Genomic DNA, 19,149 nt, shown 5'->3' on the forward strand with positions numbered 1-19,149 from the left:
TAAACAAATCTAAAATAATGATTCCATCGAAAAAAGGTAGAAATTTGAATCTGATTCAAAAACAAATTTGAGAAAAATAGAAATCTATTTTCTCTATAACAATGAAATAGAATATAAAATAATAAAGCAATAGAATAAAAGACTAGTATAGAATTTAATAGAATGTAATAAAATAGAATATGACCGTCTTCCAAAAATCTAATTTCGAATTTGAGAATAGATTGGAAAATAATTCAAAGCAATGGAAACTAAAATAAAAAAGAATAGGAAAAACGATAGAGATATATATTATCTATCTATTTTTCTAATCCATTTTTATTTGAATTCATTCTATATATTTTTTTCTGAATAAGAAAAACGATTTCTGAAAACTAATTTAGTTAAATAACGAAACAAAACAAAACTTTTCATCTGCACGTCTAGCTTTTTCTTAACCTAAAGACTTTAATAAAAAAGTTTTTACAGAACAATACAGAGTATTATAGTGGAAAAGGAAAAGCATTTTCATTTGCAATACATCATATCTCAGTATACAGATCGCCAGAAACGATGGGAAGTACAAGGCCTAGATCGTAATCAATGTTAATGTAGTAACCTCTCCCATAACATTGTAACAGATATTATTCGCCAAGCTAGTAAAGAGAGCAGATGGAGGTGGGGGGGGGGGGGGGATTACCACTAGCTACCCCCTCCATCAACCACTGGCTTGTATATATGTCTCACAAGGTCCACTGTATTCAACTGATACCCCTATGCAGCATTAAGGTGAATAATGCACCGTGATAATCTATCAATCTTTGTTTTGCATGAAATTTTGATATAGCTGAGAATTTTTATAAGTGAGCCAAGGATCCCATGTAGCCAAGAAGCTGGAGATTCTATCCTGTGAAGTGTATATCAGCTCCTCCATCACCTCTATACGGTTGATACGTAGCACCCATTCTTTGATTGAGGGAGGCAATGAGGACTGCCAATGTGCCTAGCAGCATTAATCATATGCATCGCTACCGATCTATAATATCTCTTTTTGGGTATTTTAGAGAGATGAAGGAGGCACTGTGCTGGCGAAAACTCAAGTGGAAGTGAAGAGATGGCCGTTGTCACCTCATGAACCTTACTCCAATACAGCTGAATCAGAGGACATGCCCACCAAATGTGGAAACAAGTTTCTATTTCCCTGACACATCTATAACAAAGATTTGGTACCATCGGGAAAATTTTGTAAAGTAGTTCTGGTGTTTTATACCATTGAGTTTTCAGTTTATAGCCGTGCGAAATAAATGTTTTGCTAGCATCTCTGCGTATGACCATTCCTTTGAGAGATGGGTTGCAGCCAGTCCTGGAGGGAAATCCGGATTGCGCCCAATATTGGCAATCAAACATGCTGTAGCTGAAAGTACGTGGGCTTTACAGACCCTGTCAAAGGCGTGAAGAGTCACCCCAATGAGATGATGTGTGTGTGAAGGGAAGGTGGTACCTGTTCCTTAGAGAACCAGGTAATCAAGCGAAGCTCAGACCCTGCAATCAATCGCTCAAGGTTCACCCATACCTTATAACAGGAATGAAACCTCCAATCTACAACTGTAGTCATATGGATTGCCCAGTAATAGCGCTGTAGGTCAGGAAGTCCAATTCCACCCTCAGATTTCGATAATACCAGCTTCGCCCACGCGACACATGCCAATTTCTTCCCCCACAGGAATGCCCTACACATCTTTTTGTAGGCTCCAAAGAAGGAGGGTGAAAGACAAATCAGGACAGTCTGTAGTTTGTACAATATGTGGGGCAGGACCCTCATCTTTAAGATAGAGGCCTTTCCAAACCAAGAAATGGTGGGTACATCCCACCTGCAAAGATTCTGCTGGATAGCTTTCAGTTCTGCTGAAAAGTTTCTATCATATAACTCTTCTAGATTAACAGGAGTCAGATGCCCAGGTATGTGATGGCATCTGCTTTCCACTGAAAGGGAAAATTTGTTTGGCATTGGTGTACTAGGTTGGACGTCAAATTGATATTTAGCACAAAAGATTTTACGTAGTTGATTTTTAAGTTCGAAATATGTTTGCATTGTTCTAGAACTGGCATAAGGTTGGGTAGGGATGTCAGTGGTGAGGAAAGCCAGATATCTGCAAAATCGGCTATCTTATACTCCTTTTGCTGGACTTCAATACCTTTTTATGTTCAGGTTGGCCCGGATGCAACATAGAAGAGGTTCCAATGTAAGGCTATAGAGAAGGGGTGAAAGAGGACAGCCCTGTCTAGTTCCATTATGGACGGGGAAGGCGTCTGACAAGTGCCCATTGACTTTGACTCTCGCTCTTGGCTTCACATACAGGGATGCAATGAAGGTATGCATACAGCTCCCCAATCCCAGAGCCTCCAAAACCACATCTATATAGTCCCAGGCCACTTGATCAAAAGCCTTCTCTGCATCCATTGCCAGAAAAAAATCCTTCCCGATAGGTAAAGGTAAGCCAGTAATGTAGATTCAGGGCTTTAACGTTGTTGTCTCTGGCTTCTCTTCCAGGGACAAAACCTACCTGATCTAAGCCTACCCAAGCGGGTACGTGGTGGGTCAAATGACTCACCGGAATTTTAAAAAAGAGCTTTACGTCAACATTCATGAGCGAAATCGGACTATAATTTGCCACATTGGTGGAATCTTTGATCTCTTTGGGGATCACTGAGATATATGCCTCTAACCAGGTTCCAGACTTGCATGTGGTAGTAGATAATGTGTTAAATGCTTGAAGGAAATGTGGGGCTAGGAGGTCAGCAATTGTGCCGACAAGCCACCCAGCTATGGGCTCTTGCATGGTTTTGTGTCCTTTAGGGCTTCCTCCCATTCCCCCGAAGACAGTGGGGCTTCCAAAGCTGTCCAGTCACTGATAAAGATAAAGTGCTGGGGCTATGTCAGCTAAGAAAGTCAGAGCAAGCCTCTCTGTCTGTAGGAGTAGATTCATGCGCTTTAAGGTTATATAGTTTGCTGTAAAAGTTGAGAAACTGTTGGGCAATGTTCTCATTTTTGGAGTGGATCATCTCAGGCCCATCAACCATATGGTGTTTTGTGGATGCGAGGGTCCCTTTTTTCATAAACCTGGCTAAGAGCTTCCCAGGCCTGTTGCCCTGTTCATAGAAGAGTTTTTGCGATAGTACATGGCGTCCCCTCGCCCTTTTAAAGAGTTCCTCCAACAAAAGTGATTGTGTATCTGATCTTGTGTAGTGTTGATATTGTGTATCATGTTTTCAAAAAAAAAAGTCTAATCTTTTTCTTGAGGATTAAGAGTGCGCCAGGTATCATGTAATGTGAGAGATGCTAGCGGAAAATGGGAATGAGGAAGTACCAGTGAAGGTGTCCAACAGTGGATCTAGAGCCATATTAAAATTCCCCCCAGAATTAACAGACCTGTCTGGAAGGACATAAGTTTCAAAAGAATGTCCTTTATAAAGGGTACCCGTTTGGAGTTTGGACAACATATATTGGCTAGGGTCACTGGTCTAGCTTCCCAGGTTCCTTTCAAAAAGAGAAATATGCCTTCAGGGTCCAGAATTTGGTCAATGAGGTGAAACATAAATGACTTAGCCATCAAAATTGAAACCCCTTTAGTTATAGAGTCAGCACAGGGCGCGTGATAAACCTGAAGAAAGAGCCTATTGTAAGAAGACAATTTGGGCTCTGCATCGTGTGCTTCAGCCAAAACACTGCTATGCTTTTCTGGAACATTTAGGCCCTTAGCATTTAAGGAGTATACCTTGAGGGATAAAGGAGCTGAGGAATGCACTGTGTCAGACATGGTTGGATCCTGTTATGGCATGCAGATGGCACCTGCAAGCAATGGATGGAGAAGGTCTGTGAGAGAGGGAAAGGGAAGGGTAAGTAGTAAGAGCAAAGGAAGAAAGAGAGTTCGGAAATACACCTAGCCTATGTGTGCATCGAAGGTACTTTCAAATATGGAATAAACAACGTCACCCGTAGGCGATACAGAACCCATACACAGGCCACGCGTGTAATATACCAGAGATGTGTTCAGGCCTGCTGATCCACCTAATTGGGAAACCTGTGGGGTAGTAGGATAAGGCAAAACCAATCTGGGTCATTTCAAAGGGGAGCCTGCCTCCTTGAGGTAGGGAGGAAGTCTAACACCAGGGTACAAGTATACACCCCACCACCCAGAGACCCCTGAATTTAAGTTCAATAATAAGGGACAGACCTTAGCAACAGATGGCACCCACCCTACAGAGTGAAGTGTGGGCCCCACTTGAATCCCCTCCCACCACAAGCCAAAGGCCTAAATCTGTCTAAAGGGAGCATCTATCAGGGCATCAAAAAGAGAAGTGCTACTACTGTGTAGTGCACCACGCCAGCTGAGAGTGCCTCCGCCCTGTGACCCCCCCAGCTGGAGGGGTCCAGAGAACAGAGGCCTCCCCCCCACCTGGCGCTGCCTGATCATGGTCACCTCAACCCCAGGTAGACAGACACACATGGATTAAAAAAAGATACTTTACATGAGTTAAACATCAGAATACATAACATTGAGTGTAAGAGCCACCACGCAGGGTACTGTACCATACATGTCCCCCAGCAGAGGGGAATGGGCCACGCCCACCAGACCCAAAAAGAGGTAAGTGTTTGAGACTAAGACGCATACCCCCTGGGCTTCTCACAGCCAGACCAGATCAAGGGCCCAGCATCCAAGAAATGGGAATCCCAGGGGGCGTGCCTGGAGCGGCACCTAAGAGCAGATCACACCACAAATGCACCAGATGGAACTGGAATGTCGGGGTGCAATCTATTGTATGGCAATAGCACACTCAAGTGTCACAGGCTCAATAAAGTTCCCCTGAGACCTGCCAAATGGAAGAGCAAGCAAAAAAAAAAAAATCAGGGGGAAAAAAAGAAGAAAACAAACCCTGAACTTGTAAACATAGCATTCCCCCCAAATCAAGGGTACCCCTACTGTAGTAGCTGCAGAGAACTCTGTGTCACTGCTCGCTTAATTGTTCTGTAACTTTTTATACTAGAGAGCAGCACAGGTACCAGGGCAGGACTTCTGTTTGTGTATTCACACATCTGGTATCCCGGGTCATCCGGCTGTCTCCGAGTGGCATGTGGGGGGGGGGGGGGGGAGGACAAGCAGCTCCCAAAAGTTCAACTGTGGCTCCATTTAATGCAGTCTCCTTTGCAACTGGAGCAGCATACAGGACACACCAAGCTTGGGAGAGTAAACTGAGGTCCCAAATGCGCAAAAAAAAGAAAAAGAAGAGAGAGCCAATGCATGGTAGGGAAGGCTATAGGTGCAGCCTTCACGACACCACCAACCATGAGCTAAAGGTCAGTAATTGCATAATAGGGTTAGGCAATACTTATAGGTCTCTGTGAATCAAGGGAAAGGTGTAGAGGGAGCATAGGTCCCCTCTCCAAGATGTTATCTGTATAATCAGTGGTCCAATGATGGGGAGGCTTGTGGGCTGTTCTCTATCTCCATGTCTCCACAGATTCTCGGCAGAGAGTTGACAGAGGGTCTATGCTGCATTTGCCTGCTTGTGATCGATGCATGGCATCAGGCTGTGTGAGGGTCCAGGGATCTGGTTGCAGAAATACACTATACCACTATAACGGAATGCCCAGGTATCAAAGAAAGGCTACAAGTCTGCTGGTGTTCTCAGCAGTGCCATGCAATTTCCAGTGGTAGCTTGCAAAGAGAAGGGGAATTTCCACCAGTAAGCAATGCGTCTGTCCCAGAGCACTTGTAGGAGCGGATGCAGGTCTCTCCTGTGCTGGAGAGTGATGGCCGAGAGATCCTGGAACAGCTGAATGCATGCACCCTCATGCTCCAGATGATCATGAGTGCGTGCCAGTCACAGTATGTCTTCCTTCTGGGTAAAACTGACCAGGCAACAAACAGCATCTCCGTGGACAAAGCATTTTTAATATCCATGGCCACTTGCTGTAGGCCCACCAGACACAAGAGGGGAGAGGATTGTGAGCAGTGGTGGCTGGGGAAGTTTTTGGATGGGGGCGCCAGACTCCGCCCATAATTTTTGGCCCCTCACACTTCGTATAAACCACGCCCCTTATATAATCCACCCAATCGGTCCCCTGTATTCCACTTCCTTCCACCCATAGTGTCAGGAGACGGCGCAGTACTCACGTATGCGTTAGCTTCTGCACGCAAGCTCGTCGGGACTGGGCTGAGGAACGGAGCCGCCGACATCGCTTCCGGCTTTCGGCTGCTTCACGAAAACCGGAAGTGACCTGCCTTTGTTTGAACGACAATGCTCCTGCCCGTAGAATCACAGTGATTTTACGGGTGGAAGCTAGTCGGTGTTCTACATTGCACCGCAAGGCGGGTTAAATACTCGCAAATGAAGCACCATGGATGCAATATTGTGATTGCATCGACGTGGCGCTTCTCATAGTGCACTGCGACCAGTGCCGTAGTGCACTATGTTAAATTACTTTCTTTTTTTTTAAATGTCTTAAAGGGCCCTTTTTTTGTTTTTGTTTTTTACTTTTTTTTCTATTTATTTATTTTTTCTGAGACTACAGGAGGGGGGGGGGGGGCGGCGCCCGGGCGCCCCCTATGGACGAGCCGCCACTGAGTGTGAGGTAAGCATACCTACAGCTGAGGCACCTGGAGAATTGGCGGTGGCAGCATAGCTCGTCGTACTTCCGGTACGAGGCTTGAGATGAGGCCTGTGTTTCAATGTACTGAGTGCGGAACATCGCCGGTGTATTTTGGCTTAGCTGTGTGGATGGGTCCTGCTGGGATCAGGAGGCTGACGTGCTTCTCCCAGTCAACTTCACTCAGTGTAAGCGAGTCTGTCCCACAAATGAAAGGCAAAACAGAAGCCCTGGGTGGCAGAGCTCTCTTTCTAAGCTGCCATCTTCCTCCAGTGCTAGGCCACACCCCCAAAATTTAGCTTTTTGGCCACAACCATAAATGCTACATTTGGAGAGGAGTCAACAAGGCCTATGATGAAAGGTACACCATACCTACTGTTAAACATGGAGGTGGATCACTGATGTCATGGAGATGTGTGAGCTACAAAGGCATAGGAAATTTGGACAAAATTGTTGGCAAGATGAATGCAGTATGTTATCAAAAATACCGGAGGAACATTTGAATTCATCAGCCAGGAAGCTGCACATGGAATGATCCAAAACACAATGCCAAGTCGACCTGTCATTGGCTTCAGCAGAATAAATTGAAGGTTCTGGAGTGGCCATCTCAGTCTCCTGACCTCAATACCATTGGGAGATCTCAAACATTCATGCAAGACTGTCCAAGAATTTACAGGAACTGGAGGCTTTTTGCCAAGAGGAATGGGCAGCTTTACGATCTGAGAAGATAAAGAGCCTCATCCACAAATGCCACAAAAGACTTCAAGCTGTCATTGATGTCAAAAGGGGCAATACCTGGTATTAAGAACTGGGGTATTTAAACATTTGATCAGGGTCATTTGGGTAGTTTCTGTTGTCATTATGATTTAAAAAGAGTAAACACAGTTGATTGATAATAAATGGCTTCAGCCAAACACTAACCACGAGTGAAAGAAATGTATTTGTTCTTTTATTCATATTCTCAGAAAAAATTATGAAAAATCATAAATTCTGCTAGGGTATGTAAACTTATGAGCACAACTGTATATAAAACGTTTTTAAAACCTATTACAAAGTTCACATTGATAATCACCATGGCATGAAGTATTAGCTTTATTGCCTTCTATGACATTATGGAATATTGCATTTTGATAATTTAGTATTAAACTATTTATAAAGTTGCAAAATCCTTGATTTAGGAATGCATGTACTGTAAATTAAATTTTTGACTCTTGCATAAGTAGTGCAAACAGCAGGCACAATGTGTAGTCACTCATTATGATCAATAGACATGTGCAGACTGAAATATTTTGTTTCGGAATTTCGTTTTCGTCCGAAAAATACATTTATTTAGTTACTCCCGAAATTAGTTTTTATTTATTTCGTTTTTCTTTAAAAAATTGCATTCGTCCGAAAATCCAAATCAATTACGGTCAAATCTGTCATTGAAGGCTTATGGTGTCTGTCGAATGTTTAACCACTTAAGGACCAAGCCTCTCTTTCGGACTTGGTGTTTACATGTTTAAAACAGTTTTTTTTGCTAGAAAATTACTTAGAACCCCCAAACATTTTATATTGTTTTTTTTCTAACACCCTAGATAATAAAATGGCGGTCATTGAAATACTTTTTTTCACACCGTATTTGCGCAGCAGTCTTACAAGCGCACTTTTTTGGGAAAAAATTCCCTTTTTTGAATAAAAAAATAAGACAACAGTAAAATTAGCCCAATTTTTTTTATATTGTGAAAGATAATGGTACGCTGAGTAAATTGATACCCAACATGTCACGCTTCAAAATTGCGCCCGCTCGTGGAATGGCGTCAAACTTTTAGCCTCAAAAATCTCCATAAGCGACATTTAAAAAATTCTACAGGTTGCATTTTTTGCGTTACAGAGGAGGTCTAGGGCTAGAATTATTGCTCTCGCTCTACCGATCGCGGCGATACCTCACATGTGTGGTTTGACCACCGTTTTCATATGCGGGCGCTACTCACGTATGCGCTCGCTTCTGTGCGCAAGCTAGTCGTGACGGGGTGTTTTTAAAAAACTTTTTTTTTTTCTTATTTATTTTAATTGATTTTATTTATTTTTACACTGTTTAAAAAAAAAAAAAAATGGATCACTTTTATTCCTATTACAAGGAATGTAAACATCCCTTGTAATAGAAAAAACCATGACAGGTCCTCTTAAATATGAGATCTGGGGTCAAAAAGTCCTCAGATCTCATATTTGGGCTAAAATGCAACAAAAAAAGAAAAAAGAAAAAATGACATTTAAAAAAAATATACCTTGTCTCTATGCCCAGCTAGGAAGAGGACCCGATCGCCTCCGCCGCTACCGACGGCTCCGGTAAGCGGCGGAAGGTGCGGGAGGGCGGTGGGAGGGGGGTGGCACCTCTCCCGCCGCCGATAGCGGTGATCTCGCGGCAAATCCGCCGCGGAGACCACCGTTATCGTACAGCCGACCGCCGCCTGAAGAGATGGATATCTCGGTTGTGGCAGCAGCTGCTGCCGTTACCGAGATATCCCTCTTCAAAAATAGGACGTACATCGTCGTGCGGCGGTCGGCAAGTGGTTAAAGAAGATTCGACAGAGCAGCGAAACTCACTTATGATGCTGCAATCATACATTCCAGGTCGAATATTTCAACTACAAGCTATAGTAGGATTCTAATGTTGTACATCTTCTGTGGGTTTTTTAAGGCTATTTACACATTATTATTATTATTATTATTATTATGCATTAGCATTAACCACCTCGCGCCCGCCCTATAGCCGAATGACGGCGTAGAGCAGGCGCGTTCGTCCGGGTGGTCGTCCCTGGACGTCCTGATGTTTACTTCCGCAATGCTCGCCGCTGCGGGCGCGCATCGCAGGCGCGTTCGTCCGGGTGGTCGTCCCTGGACGTCCTGATGTTTACTTCCGCAATGCGCGCCGCCGCGGGCGCGCATCGTGGAAGTTCTGTGCTCGCCGTGTCCCCCGGGGACAGGCAAACACAGATCGCTGTAAACGGCCAATCACAGCGGTCGTTTACAGCGTGATCGGCGTGTCCAATGGGAGATGATCTCATATGTAAACATATGAGATCATCTCTCAGCGCCGCTCTCCCTCCTCGCACAGACAGTGTGAGAGGGGAGAGATGAACGGCTGCAGCGGCAGCCGTTCTGCCTCGAGCGTAAAAAAAGAAAAAAGTAAAAAAATAAATAAAAGTGCCATCCTCCCCCAGCAGTGCCACGTATAAGTGCCATCTGTCATCAGTGCCACGTGTCATCAGTGCCACATAGTGCCATCTGTCATCAGTGCCACGTATTAGTGCCATCTGTCATCAGTGCCACGTATCAGTGCCATTTGTCATCAGTGCCACCTGTCAGTGTCACGTGCCATCTGTTGTCAGTGTCACGTGTCATCAATGCCACTTATCAGTGCCATCTGTCATCAGTGTCACGCGTCATCGGTGCCATGTATTAGTGCCATCTGTCATCGGTGGCATGTATTAGTGCCACGTATTAGTGGCATCTGTCATCAGTGGCACGTATAAGTGCCACGTGTCATCAGTGCCACATATTAGTGCCATCTGTCATCAGTGCCACATATTAGTGCCATCTGTCATCAGTGCCACGTGTCATCAGTGCCACGTATAAGTGTCATTGCCACGTATCAGTGCCATCTGTCATCAGTGTCACGTGTCATTGTCCTGGTGCTTCAAAAGTGTAATAAATAGTCAACAAGTTAGATGTGTAATTTATGTTCCTAGAACACATGATGGCGCTACCTGCATGTTGGGCCTCTCTATGTGGCCAGGCTGTGAAAAAGTCCCACACATGTGGTATTGTAATACTCAGGAGGAGTAGCAGAATTTTTTGGGGGGTGTCATTTGTGGTATACACATGCCACGTGAGAGAAATAACCTATTACAATGACAATTTTGTGGAGAAAAAAAAAAAAAGAAAAATCTTAATTTTGCAAAGAATTGTGGGAAAAAAATGACAACATCAAAAAGCTCACTATGCCTCTTACTAAATACCTTGGAATGTCTACTTTCCAAAAAGGGGTCATTTGGGGGGTATTTGTACTTTCCTGATTTGTTCGGGTCACAAGAAGCGAGATAGGCCACCAGTACATCAGATGTGATCAATTTTGTGCGATTCGCACCACAGCTTGTAGACTCTCTAACTTTCACAAAGACCAAATAATATCCACTAATTTGGGTTATTTTTACCAAAGATATGTAGTTGTATAAATTGTGGCCAAAATTTATGAAGAAAAATTAATAATTTGGATAATTCTGTCACAGAAACAAAGAAATATGCGTTTTTTTTCAAAATTTTCGGTCTTTTTTCATTTATAGCGCAAAAAGTAAAAACCCCAGAGGTGATCAAATACCACCAAAAGAAAGCTCTATTTGTGGGAAAAAAAGGACAAAAAATTCATTTGGATACAGTGTTGCATGACTGAGTAATTGTCATTCAAATTGTGAGAGCACCGAAAGCTGAAAATTGGTCTGGGCAGGAAGGGTGTTTAAGTGCCCAGTAAGCAAGTGGTTAAGAAAAAAAAATTAAGAAAATAAATAAATGCGTGGGGTCCCCCCTCAAAATCCATACCAGGCCCTTCAGGTCTGGCATGGATTTTAAGGGGAACCCTGTTCCAAAAAAAATGGCGTGGGGGTCCCCCTCAAAATCCATACCAGACCCTTATCCGAGCACGCAACCTGGCAGGCCACAGGAAAAGAGGGGGGACGAGAGAGCGGCCCCCCTCCTCCTGAACCGTACCAGGCCTGAACCATGCCAGGGCCTCTTTCTCACAACCCTGGCCGGTGGTTGTGGGGGTCTGCGGGCAGGGGGCTTATCGGAATCTGGAAGACCCCTTTAACAAGGGGTCCCCAGATCCCGGCCGCCCCACCTGTGTGAAATGGTAAGGGGGTACAAAAGTACCCCTACCATTTCACCAAAAAAGTGATAAAAAAAGTGTTAAAAATTACAGGAGACGGTCTTTGACAATTCCTTTATTAAAATCTTCTTTCATCTTCTTTCTTCTGGTCTTCTTCCTTCTTCCTTTCTTCATCCATCGGTTTCTTCCTCTTCCTCTTTTATAACGGAGGGTGGGGCCACCCGGTGACTCTGCCCCCTTTGATGCATGGCCCCGTGCGTCAGAGGGGGCGGAGTCACCAGGTGGCCCTGCCCCTCCGTTATAAAAGAACTGTCAGAAGAAGAGAAGCGTCACACAGCGGGAGACTCCCATTGCGCGGAGCAGCCCGAGAACCAAGAAGAGACACCGTGGAGGAAGATGCTGGACGAGAACACCAGAGCAAGAAGAAGCGGATCGGAGGAAGAAGTGGATCGGAGGAAGAAGAAGATGGAGGAAGAAACCGAAGGATGAAGAAAGGAAGAAGACTAGAAGAAAGAAGATGAAAGAAGACTTTAATAAAGGAATTGTCAAAGACCGTCTCCTGTCATTTTTAACACTTTTTTGTCACTTTTTTGGTGAAATGGTAGGGGAACTTTTGTACCCCCTTACAATTTTACACAGGGGGAGGCCAGGATCTGGGGGTCCCCTTGTTAAAGGGGGCTTCCACATTCCGATAAGCCCCCGCCCGCAGACCCCCACAAGGGTTGTGAGGATGAGGCCCTTGTCTTCATCAACATGGGGACAAGGTGCTTTGAGGGGCTACCCCCAAAGCATCCTCCCAATGTTGAGGGCATGTGGCCTGGTATGGTTCAGGAGGGGGGCTCTCTCATCCCCCCTCTTTTCCTGAGGCCTGCCAGGTTGCGTGCTCGGATAAGGGTCTGGTATGGATTTTGGGGGGGACCCTCACGCCTTTTTTTTGGTGCGGGGTTCCCCTTAAAATCCATGCCAGACCTAAAGGGCCTGGTATGGATTTTGAGGGGGGTCCCCATGCCATTTTTTTTTTGCCGCGGGGTTCCCCTTAATATCAATACCAGACCCAAAGGGCCTGGTATACTCTTGAAGGGGAACCCATGCTGTTTTTTTGTTTTTTTTTACATTAAAGTCGTGTTGTAAGTCGCACTGTGATTCACACTCAAGTCGTTTCCAAGTTGCCTCCCAAAGTCTTGTTGCCCCTGTGTGAATGAATGGACTGTTATGATACAAGTTCAATAGACACAGATCGTTATTGTCAGAGTCACATCAAATCTCCTATCTGTATCAAACTGTGTCAAAACGAAAATAAAGCATTTATTTATGTCGGATCTTTAGTTTTTCGGATTTTGTGCTGTGATAACGAAAATACCTGAAATTCGGTCGAAAATGCATTTGGATGAAAACGAATGCACATGTCTAGTGATCAATAAGACTTACTTCTGATGCCGCATACACACGATCGGAAATCTCATTGGAAGAAGCTCTGATGGTTTGCTTGCCTACACACGGTCACATCAAATTCCGTTTGTTTAGAACGCGGTGACGTACAACACGTACGATGGTACTAGAAAAAGGAAGTTCAATAGCCAGTAGCCAATAGCTTCTGTCTCGTAGTTGAATCTGAGCATGCCTGATTTTTGGCGTGTCAGAATTGCATACATACGATCGGAAATTTCTGATAGAAAGTTTTTCCGTCAGGAAAATTGAGAACATGCTATCAATTTTTGGCTGCCGGAAATTCGGACAGCTAAATTCCGATGGAGCCTACACATGGTTGCATTTTCCAATGAAAAGCTCTCATCTGTCTTTTTTTGGCCGCACTTGGGCGCACAACACAGGCGCCCCACTGTCACCAACCTGTAAAAATCTATGAAGGGCTGAAAGCTAGTGGTATTGGCATTCCAGGCAGAATGTGTCCAGGGACAAATACCCAGAATGAAAGGCATCTGCCCAGTGTGCATGAGGCCATCAATTCAGATTCTGAGTGAATTCAATAGTGCACTTTCCAGTTTATTTCTTGCATTATTTTCACAAATCAGCAAAGGTACGGTATTTTGTGGGATGTTTTATGTAAAAATTTGAATTATGGCCATAGTTAGCTGTCAATGGATTTCAGAAAAACAAATCGTGCTAATTTACCTTTGATGTTTAGTCCCTACTTGGGATACTGCCTTTAAAGCCAAATTTCAAATGTAAATTTCATTTTCATATATTTTTCTTTGAATGATTTTAACTTGCCAGTCTGTCTAACTATCCACTGCATAGCTTCAGTGACTAAAACCATCATGGGCAGCACAGCTTGGTTTGAATCCCAACCAGAACACTGTCTGCATGGAGTTTGCATGTTCTCCCTGTGCTTGCTTGATTTTCCATTTAGGTACTCCAGTTTCCCCTTACATTCCCAATGCATTCTGATGGTTTATTTGTCTCTTGTCTAAAGATGAACCCTAGTATGCGGATGTATGCTTGTGAGGCAGGAACCTGGATTGTAAGCTCCTAGTGGACATGGACTGGCATGAATGTACAAAATATAAAGCACTGAGTAAGTTGTCTAACTATATAAATACGCGTAATAAATAAAATATTTATATTTTTCATTCCAGTGGCACGTGCAGTTGAATGAAATCTAAATAAGAAGATACCACAATTAAGGGAGTGCTCATGATTTGATCTATGTGTCTTCAATTGTATTGTTAATTATGATCCACTGAAAAAAATATTTTTATTACACTGTGCAATTTATTCTTATTAAAAAACAAATGATGGAAGACAACAGAATGTGTTGTATCCCAATGCAGTATGCCATGAGAATTAAACATAAAGGTGCTAATAACAATATATGGGCAGAAACCCTATGCTTTAGGTAATGGAGAACAGTAGGCTTAGCAACCAACAATCAATAATCCATGTGTTACCTGGAGAGATCTTTTAAAAGGAATTCTTTAGAAAAAGAAGAAAAACGAAGAGAAGTGTAAAACGAGATTGGACACGCCAATCTGGCATAGTCCTTCTACTTTACTGAGCATAAGTGATGTTGAGACAAACAAACAATAGTGAAAAAGAGACATCCAAATCTGAGCAAGAAGAGTTGATCTAAACTGCCCCGTTATCCCCAGTTGGGCTTGTTTGTCTCACCTAGCCCTGACACTTGGCAAGCCAGCAAAGCCAATTGCGGTGCCTTTATATTGGTTTCTCTATAATTGCTTGGATTTTAACACGTCTGTTTCCCATCCTTTTTATCAGTGTAAGTCAGCTTAAGTATTCTCAATAAAGTACCAGTTCTATACTAGGTCAGTACAATCTAGTTTTTTATGCCTTCCATATACTCTGAAGCTTTCAATCTGAACCAAAAAAATATTATGGTATTTTGCATGCAGCAGCATTGATTGATATAGAAGAAAAATATATACATATGCATATCAACATTATCATGTGTTGGTGGTGAATTCAGCCAGGCACATTTCTAGTATGATTCACTAGCCACTCTATTGTAGACAAGTATATATTAAATAATTCATACTAATAACAAACATTTATCACAACAAGAATTTAGGATTGCATAATTTTGCTTGTCTTTTTTACAGGTATACACCATTCCTTGTTACAAAATATATCTGTGCTACCCTACTTTTAAGCTTCAAGCACTACATTAAACTAGTCAACAATCACTAACTAGAAACTGTAAAGAATTCATACCCAAACTGAAAATACTTTGCTATAAAATAATGGAATATTACCCATCTTTAGAGTGCTGAAGACTTGTTTAGATGTTACCTTTACAAATTTGTTCAGAGTTAAAATGTTAAATACTGGTTGAAAGAACATTACTATATAGTACAAAATACTCCTGCTCTGTAAAATATATGTACTTTAAATAGTAAAACATTATGTTGCTTTGGTTGTGAAGCATATTTAAAAAAGGAATGAATAAAGTGTACCCAACTGTATTCTGTATTATTTGGCTTGTGATTTTAGCAGTTCAATAACTGTAGTTACTGCTGGAGAAAACATGTTTTGAGCTTTTGTGAAAAACATAAAAAATAAAAAATACAGGTTATACTTACCTGCTCTGTGCAATGTTTTTAGCACAAAGCAGCCATGGTCCTCTTCTTTTCATGTCCCTGGCCAGTGCCCTTGACTCCTCCCCCTTGCTCAGTGCCCTTACAGTAAGCCACTTGCTATGGAGTCACTCATGCGTGCTCGCTCCTGAGCTGGCTCTGTGTGCCCATAGACATACAGAGACTGCTGCTCCTCACTGGCTGTGATTGGCAGTAGTGGGACCAATGGTTAATGTGGAGGGAGACAACCCAGAGAGCCTCGGGGGGGAGCGGCATACTGAAGTTTTTTTACCTTAATGCAGAGAATGGATTAAAGGTTAAAAAAACAAAAAAAAAAACCTTCTGCCTTGTTAAAGCCTGGAAAAAATGTATTCATAATAATCAATTCAAACAGAACCACATCATTTGGCATTTTATTAAGGTACACTGTAGCCAAAATCGATAACCAAAAGTTTTTTATTTTTTTTTATTTTAGACTCGGGAATAAAAAAAATAGGTATATTCCTATGGGTAGGTTTTCTTTAATTTTCTTGTTGCATAGACACAACAGGTAGTCAATATTAAGGGTATGCAAACCCAAATAATGCTCTTATTTATTTCTTTTTGGTCTGTTAATTGTACCATTTAGTTTATCATTAAATCCAGCGCTGTCCTGGGTATTCAAGCACTGTGTTATCTCAAGCACTATTATACTCCTATCTTATAGAGATGAGGAAGTAGGGATATGTTCTCTAGTCCTAATATACCTCCTGTCCTTGTGTGACAACACTGCCCCTCCATAGATACAGTAGACATGTGTGCTTAGTGTCATAGGAATCAAAAATTCATACGAATTTTCCTAAATTCATACGTGCGGGAGGATCCGAAATATGAATTCCCATGCGTCCGAATTTTGTGCGAAATACGAACTTTCGCTTGCGAATTTCGGATCAGTCGTCATCCTCGACTCATTATGCTTATTATGAGGGGCTCCCACCAATGCCATCCCTGTGCTATGCTGACTTCCTCCTGGGGCTGTACCCCTGCTGTGCTCATTATGAGGGGCTTCCACTATCCCTGTGCGGTGCTGACATACTTAGCACAGCATGGATACAGCCCCAGGAGGAAGTCAGCACAGGGATGGTGGGAGCACCTCATAATGAGCACATGGCTGCCATGCACAGCAGCTCCAGTTTTTGCCTGCTCCAGTTTTGATAGATCCCCCGCACTGTACAGGGTCACTGGAAATTGTTTGGTGTTACCAGGCATGTGCTCTCCGCACATCCCCGGTGACCCCAAACAGTGTGGGGGATCTATCAAAACTGGAGCAGGCGAAAACTGGATCAGCGGTGCATGGCAGACAATCCGCTTCTCTCTTTCATTTTCAAATTTTAAAGGAACAAACTGAAGAGAAGCTGATTGGTTGCCATGGGCAACTGCTCCAGATTCTGTTCGCTCCAATTTTGATCAATTTCCCTAAATGTCTTTTTATCTGTTCTAGCAGTCATATATGTAAATGAGAAGAATAGTGGGGGCACATTAAGGCACATTGGAGCACATCAGGGCATATTGGAGCAAATCAGGGCACATTGGAGCACATTGGGGCACATCAGGGCACATCAGAGCATATTGGAGCACATTGGGGCACATCAGAGCATATTGGAGCACATTGGGGTACATCAGGGCATATTGGCGCACATTGGGGCACATCAGGGCACATTGGGGCACATCAGGGGAACATCAGGGCATATTGGAGCACATTGGGACACATTGGAGAACATCAGGGCACATTGGGACACATTGGGGAACATCAGGGCACATTGGGGCACATCAGGGCACATTGGGGAACATCGGAATATTGAAGCACATTGGGACACATTGGGGAACATCAGGACACAGTGTGGGGGATCTATCAAAACTGGAGCAGGCGAAAACTGGATCAGCGGTGCATGGCAGACAATCCGCTTCTCTCTTTCATTTTCAAATTTTAAAGGAACAAACTGAAGAGAAGCTGATTGGTTGCCATGGGCAACTGCTCCAGATTCTGTTCGCTCCAATTTTGATCAATTTCCCTAAATGTCTTTTTATCTGTTCTAGCAGTCATATATGTAAATGAGAAGAATAGTGGGGGCACATTAAGGCACATTGGAGCACATCAGGGCATATTGGAGCAAATCAGGGCACATTGGAGCACATTGGGGCACATCAGGGCACATCAGAGCATATTGGAGCACATTGGGGCACATCAGAGCATATTGGAGCACATTGGGGTACATCAGGGCATATTGGCGCACATTGGGGCACATCAGGGCACATTGGGGCACATCAGGGGAACATCAGGGCATATTGGAGCACATTGGGACACATTGGAGAACATCAGGGCACATTGGGACACATTGGGGAACATCAGGGCACATTGGGGCACATCAGGGCACATTGGGGAACATCGGAATATTGAAGCACATTGGGACACATTGGGGAACATCAGGACACATTGGGGAACATCAGGGCACAGCGTTTACCAGCCAGCATACAGAGTCGAGCATGTGTAATAAGTTCTCTCTCCGCTGCTCCCTGGCAGCCCCTCCTCTCTTCTCGTCCATCCCAGATGATGTCAAAAGCATATAGGGGTAGATGAGAAGCGAGGGGAGGGATTGTGTGGAGGGACAGGGACCAACTAAGACCAAATGGCCGTCTCTGCTGCAGACAGTCAGTTCAAGGAATGTTCAGAGTGAGGGAGGGGTACGCCAGCTTTGGCAAATTGATTTTCAAAATGCTAACTGCTCCATTAGCTGGGGGAACAACTGAGATCTTTGGGGTGACAGGATGTTTCCCGTCACAGAAAACACCCGCTCACTCTGGACACTTGTCGGAGGAAAGGACAGTAGCTCCTTGGCACTATCTGCGAGGGCAGGCCACTCCTCACTCTTCTCCTGCCAAAAGAAACATTGGATCTGTGGTGGGGTGCACTGGTGGGGCTGACAAATAGGATATGACAACCTCCTTTGCTGATATGGGTTTCTTGGGGCGCACTATGCTGGAGGTTCCCATTAGGGTGTCAAGTACCTCTGCCAAGACAGAAGATGCTCCGCTGGCAGGCGCTCTGCTGACTTCACTAGATGGTGCATGGGAGAGGGGGTGTTCAATATCTTCTTCCTGCTGTTCTTCCTCTCCCAGCCTTACCATCTGCCTTTCCCTCTGACGCACCCTGTCGATTAGTCTGTCCCGCCATGTTGTCAGAGCACTACACTGCACAGCCATTTTGCCCTTGATGCGAGGGTCACACATGGCAGCCAGCATCAGTTCTGGGCAAGAGGCGGTCAAATCCTGCGTGCGCCTGCCCAACTACATCAGAAATGTGTTTAGAAGAGCCAACACATCAGGTTGAGGGCCACCACCAGGCAAAGGTTCCTCAGCCGACTTGAACGGCTCCAATTTGCTCTGAAGGTGGTTGAAGAGTGGGAGCACATGTGGGAGCACATGCTGGCATCCTCTCGGCTTAGGTGTTATGTGACAGAGAGGAAAGGTTTATGGCGCAGTCCTCCCTGCCTAAAGGTCTCTCTATGCCAATGTTATGGTCACAGGCCATGGCTTGGAGAGCCTTCTGTTGCTCAAGGATGCCTTCCAGCATT

General features: G+C 44.0%; 1 protein-coding gene across 1 annotated transcript in view; it reads left to right on the plus strand.

Moving 5' to 3' along the window:
* The window catches only part of LOC143973893 (uncharacterized), a 68,318-nt gene extending 52,891 nt beyond the window's left edge, over positions 1–15,427 (plus strand). Inside the window, exon 7 of the mRNA XM_077474772.1 lies at positions 14,084–15,427. Coding sequence (XP_077330898.1) covers positions 14,084–14,099 — 16 coding nt within the window. The 3' untranslated portion in view covers positions 14,100–15,427. The remainder of the gene's footprint in view (positions 1–14,083) is intronic.
* The last annotated feature ends 3,722 nt before the right edge of the window (positions 15,428–19,149 follow it).

Source organism: Lithobates pipiens, unplaced genomic scaffold, assembly GCF_037356315.1.
Source record: "Lithobates pipiens isolate NorthernLeopardFrog02 unplaced genomic scaffold, aLitPip1_a1.2 Scaffold_13, whole genome shotgun sequence".
NCBI lineage: Eukaryota > Metazoa > Chordata > Amphibia > Anura > Ranidae > Lithobates > Lithobates pipiens.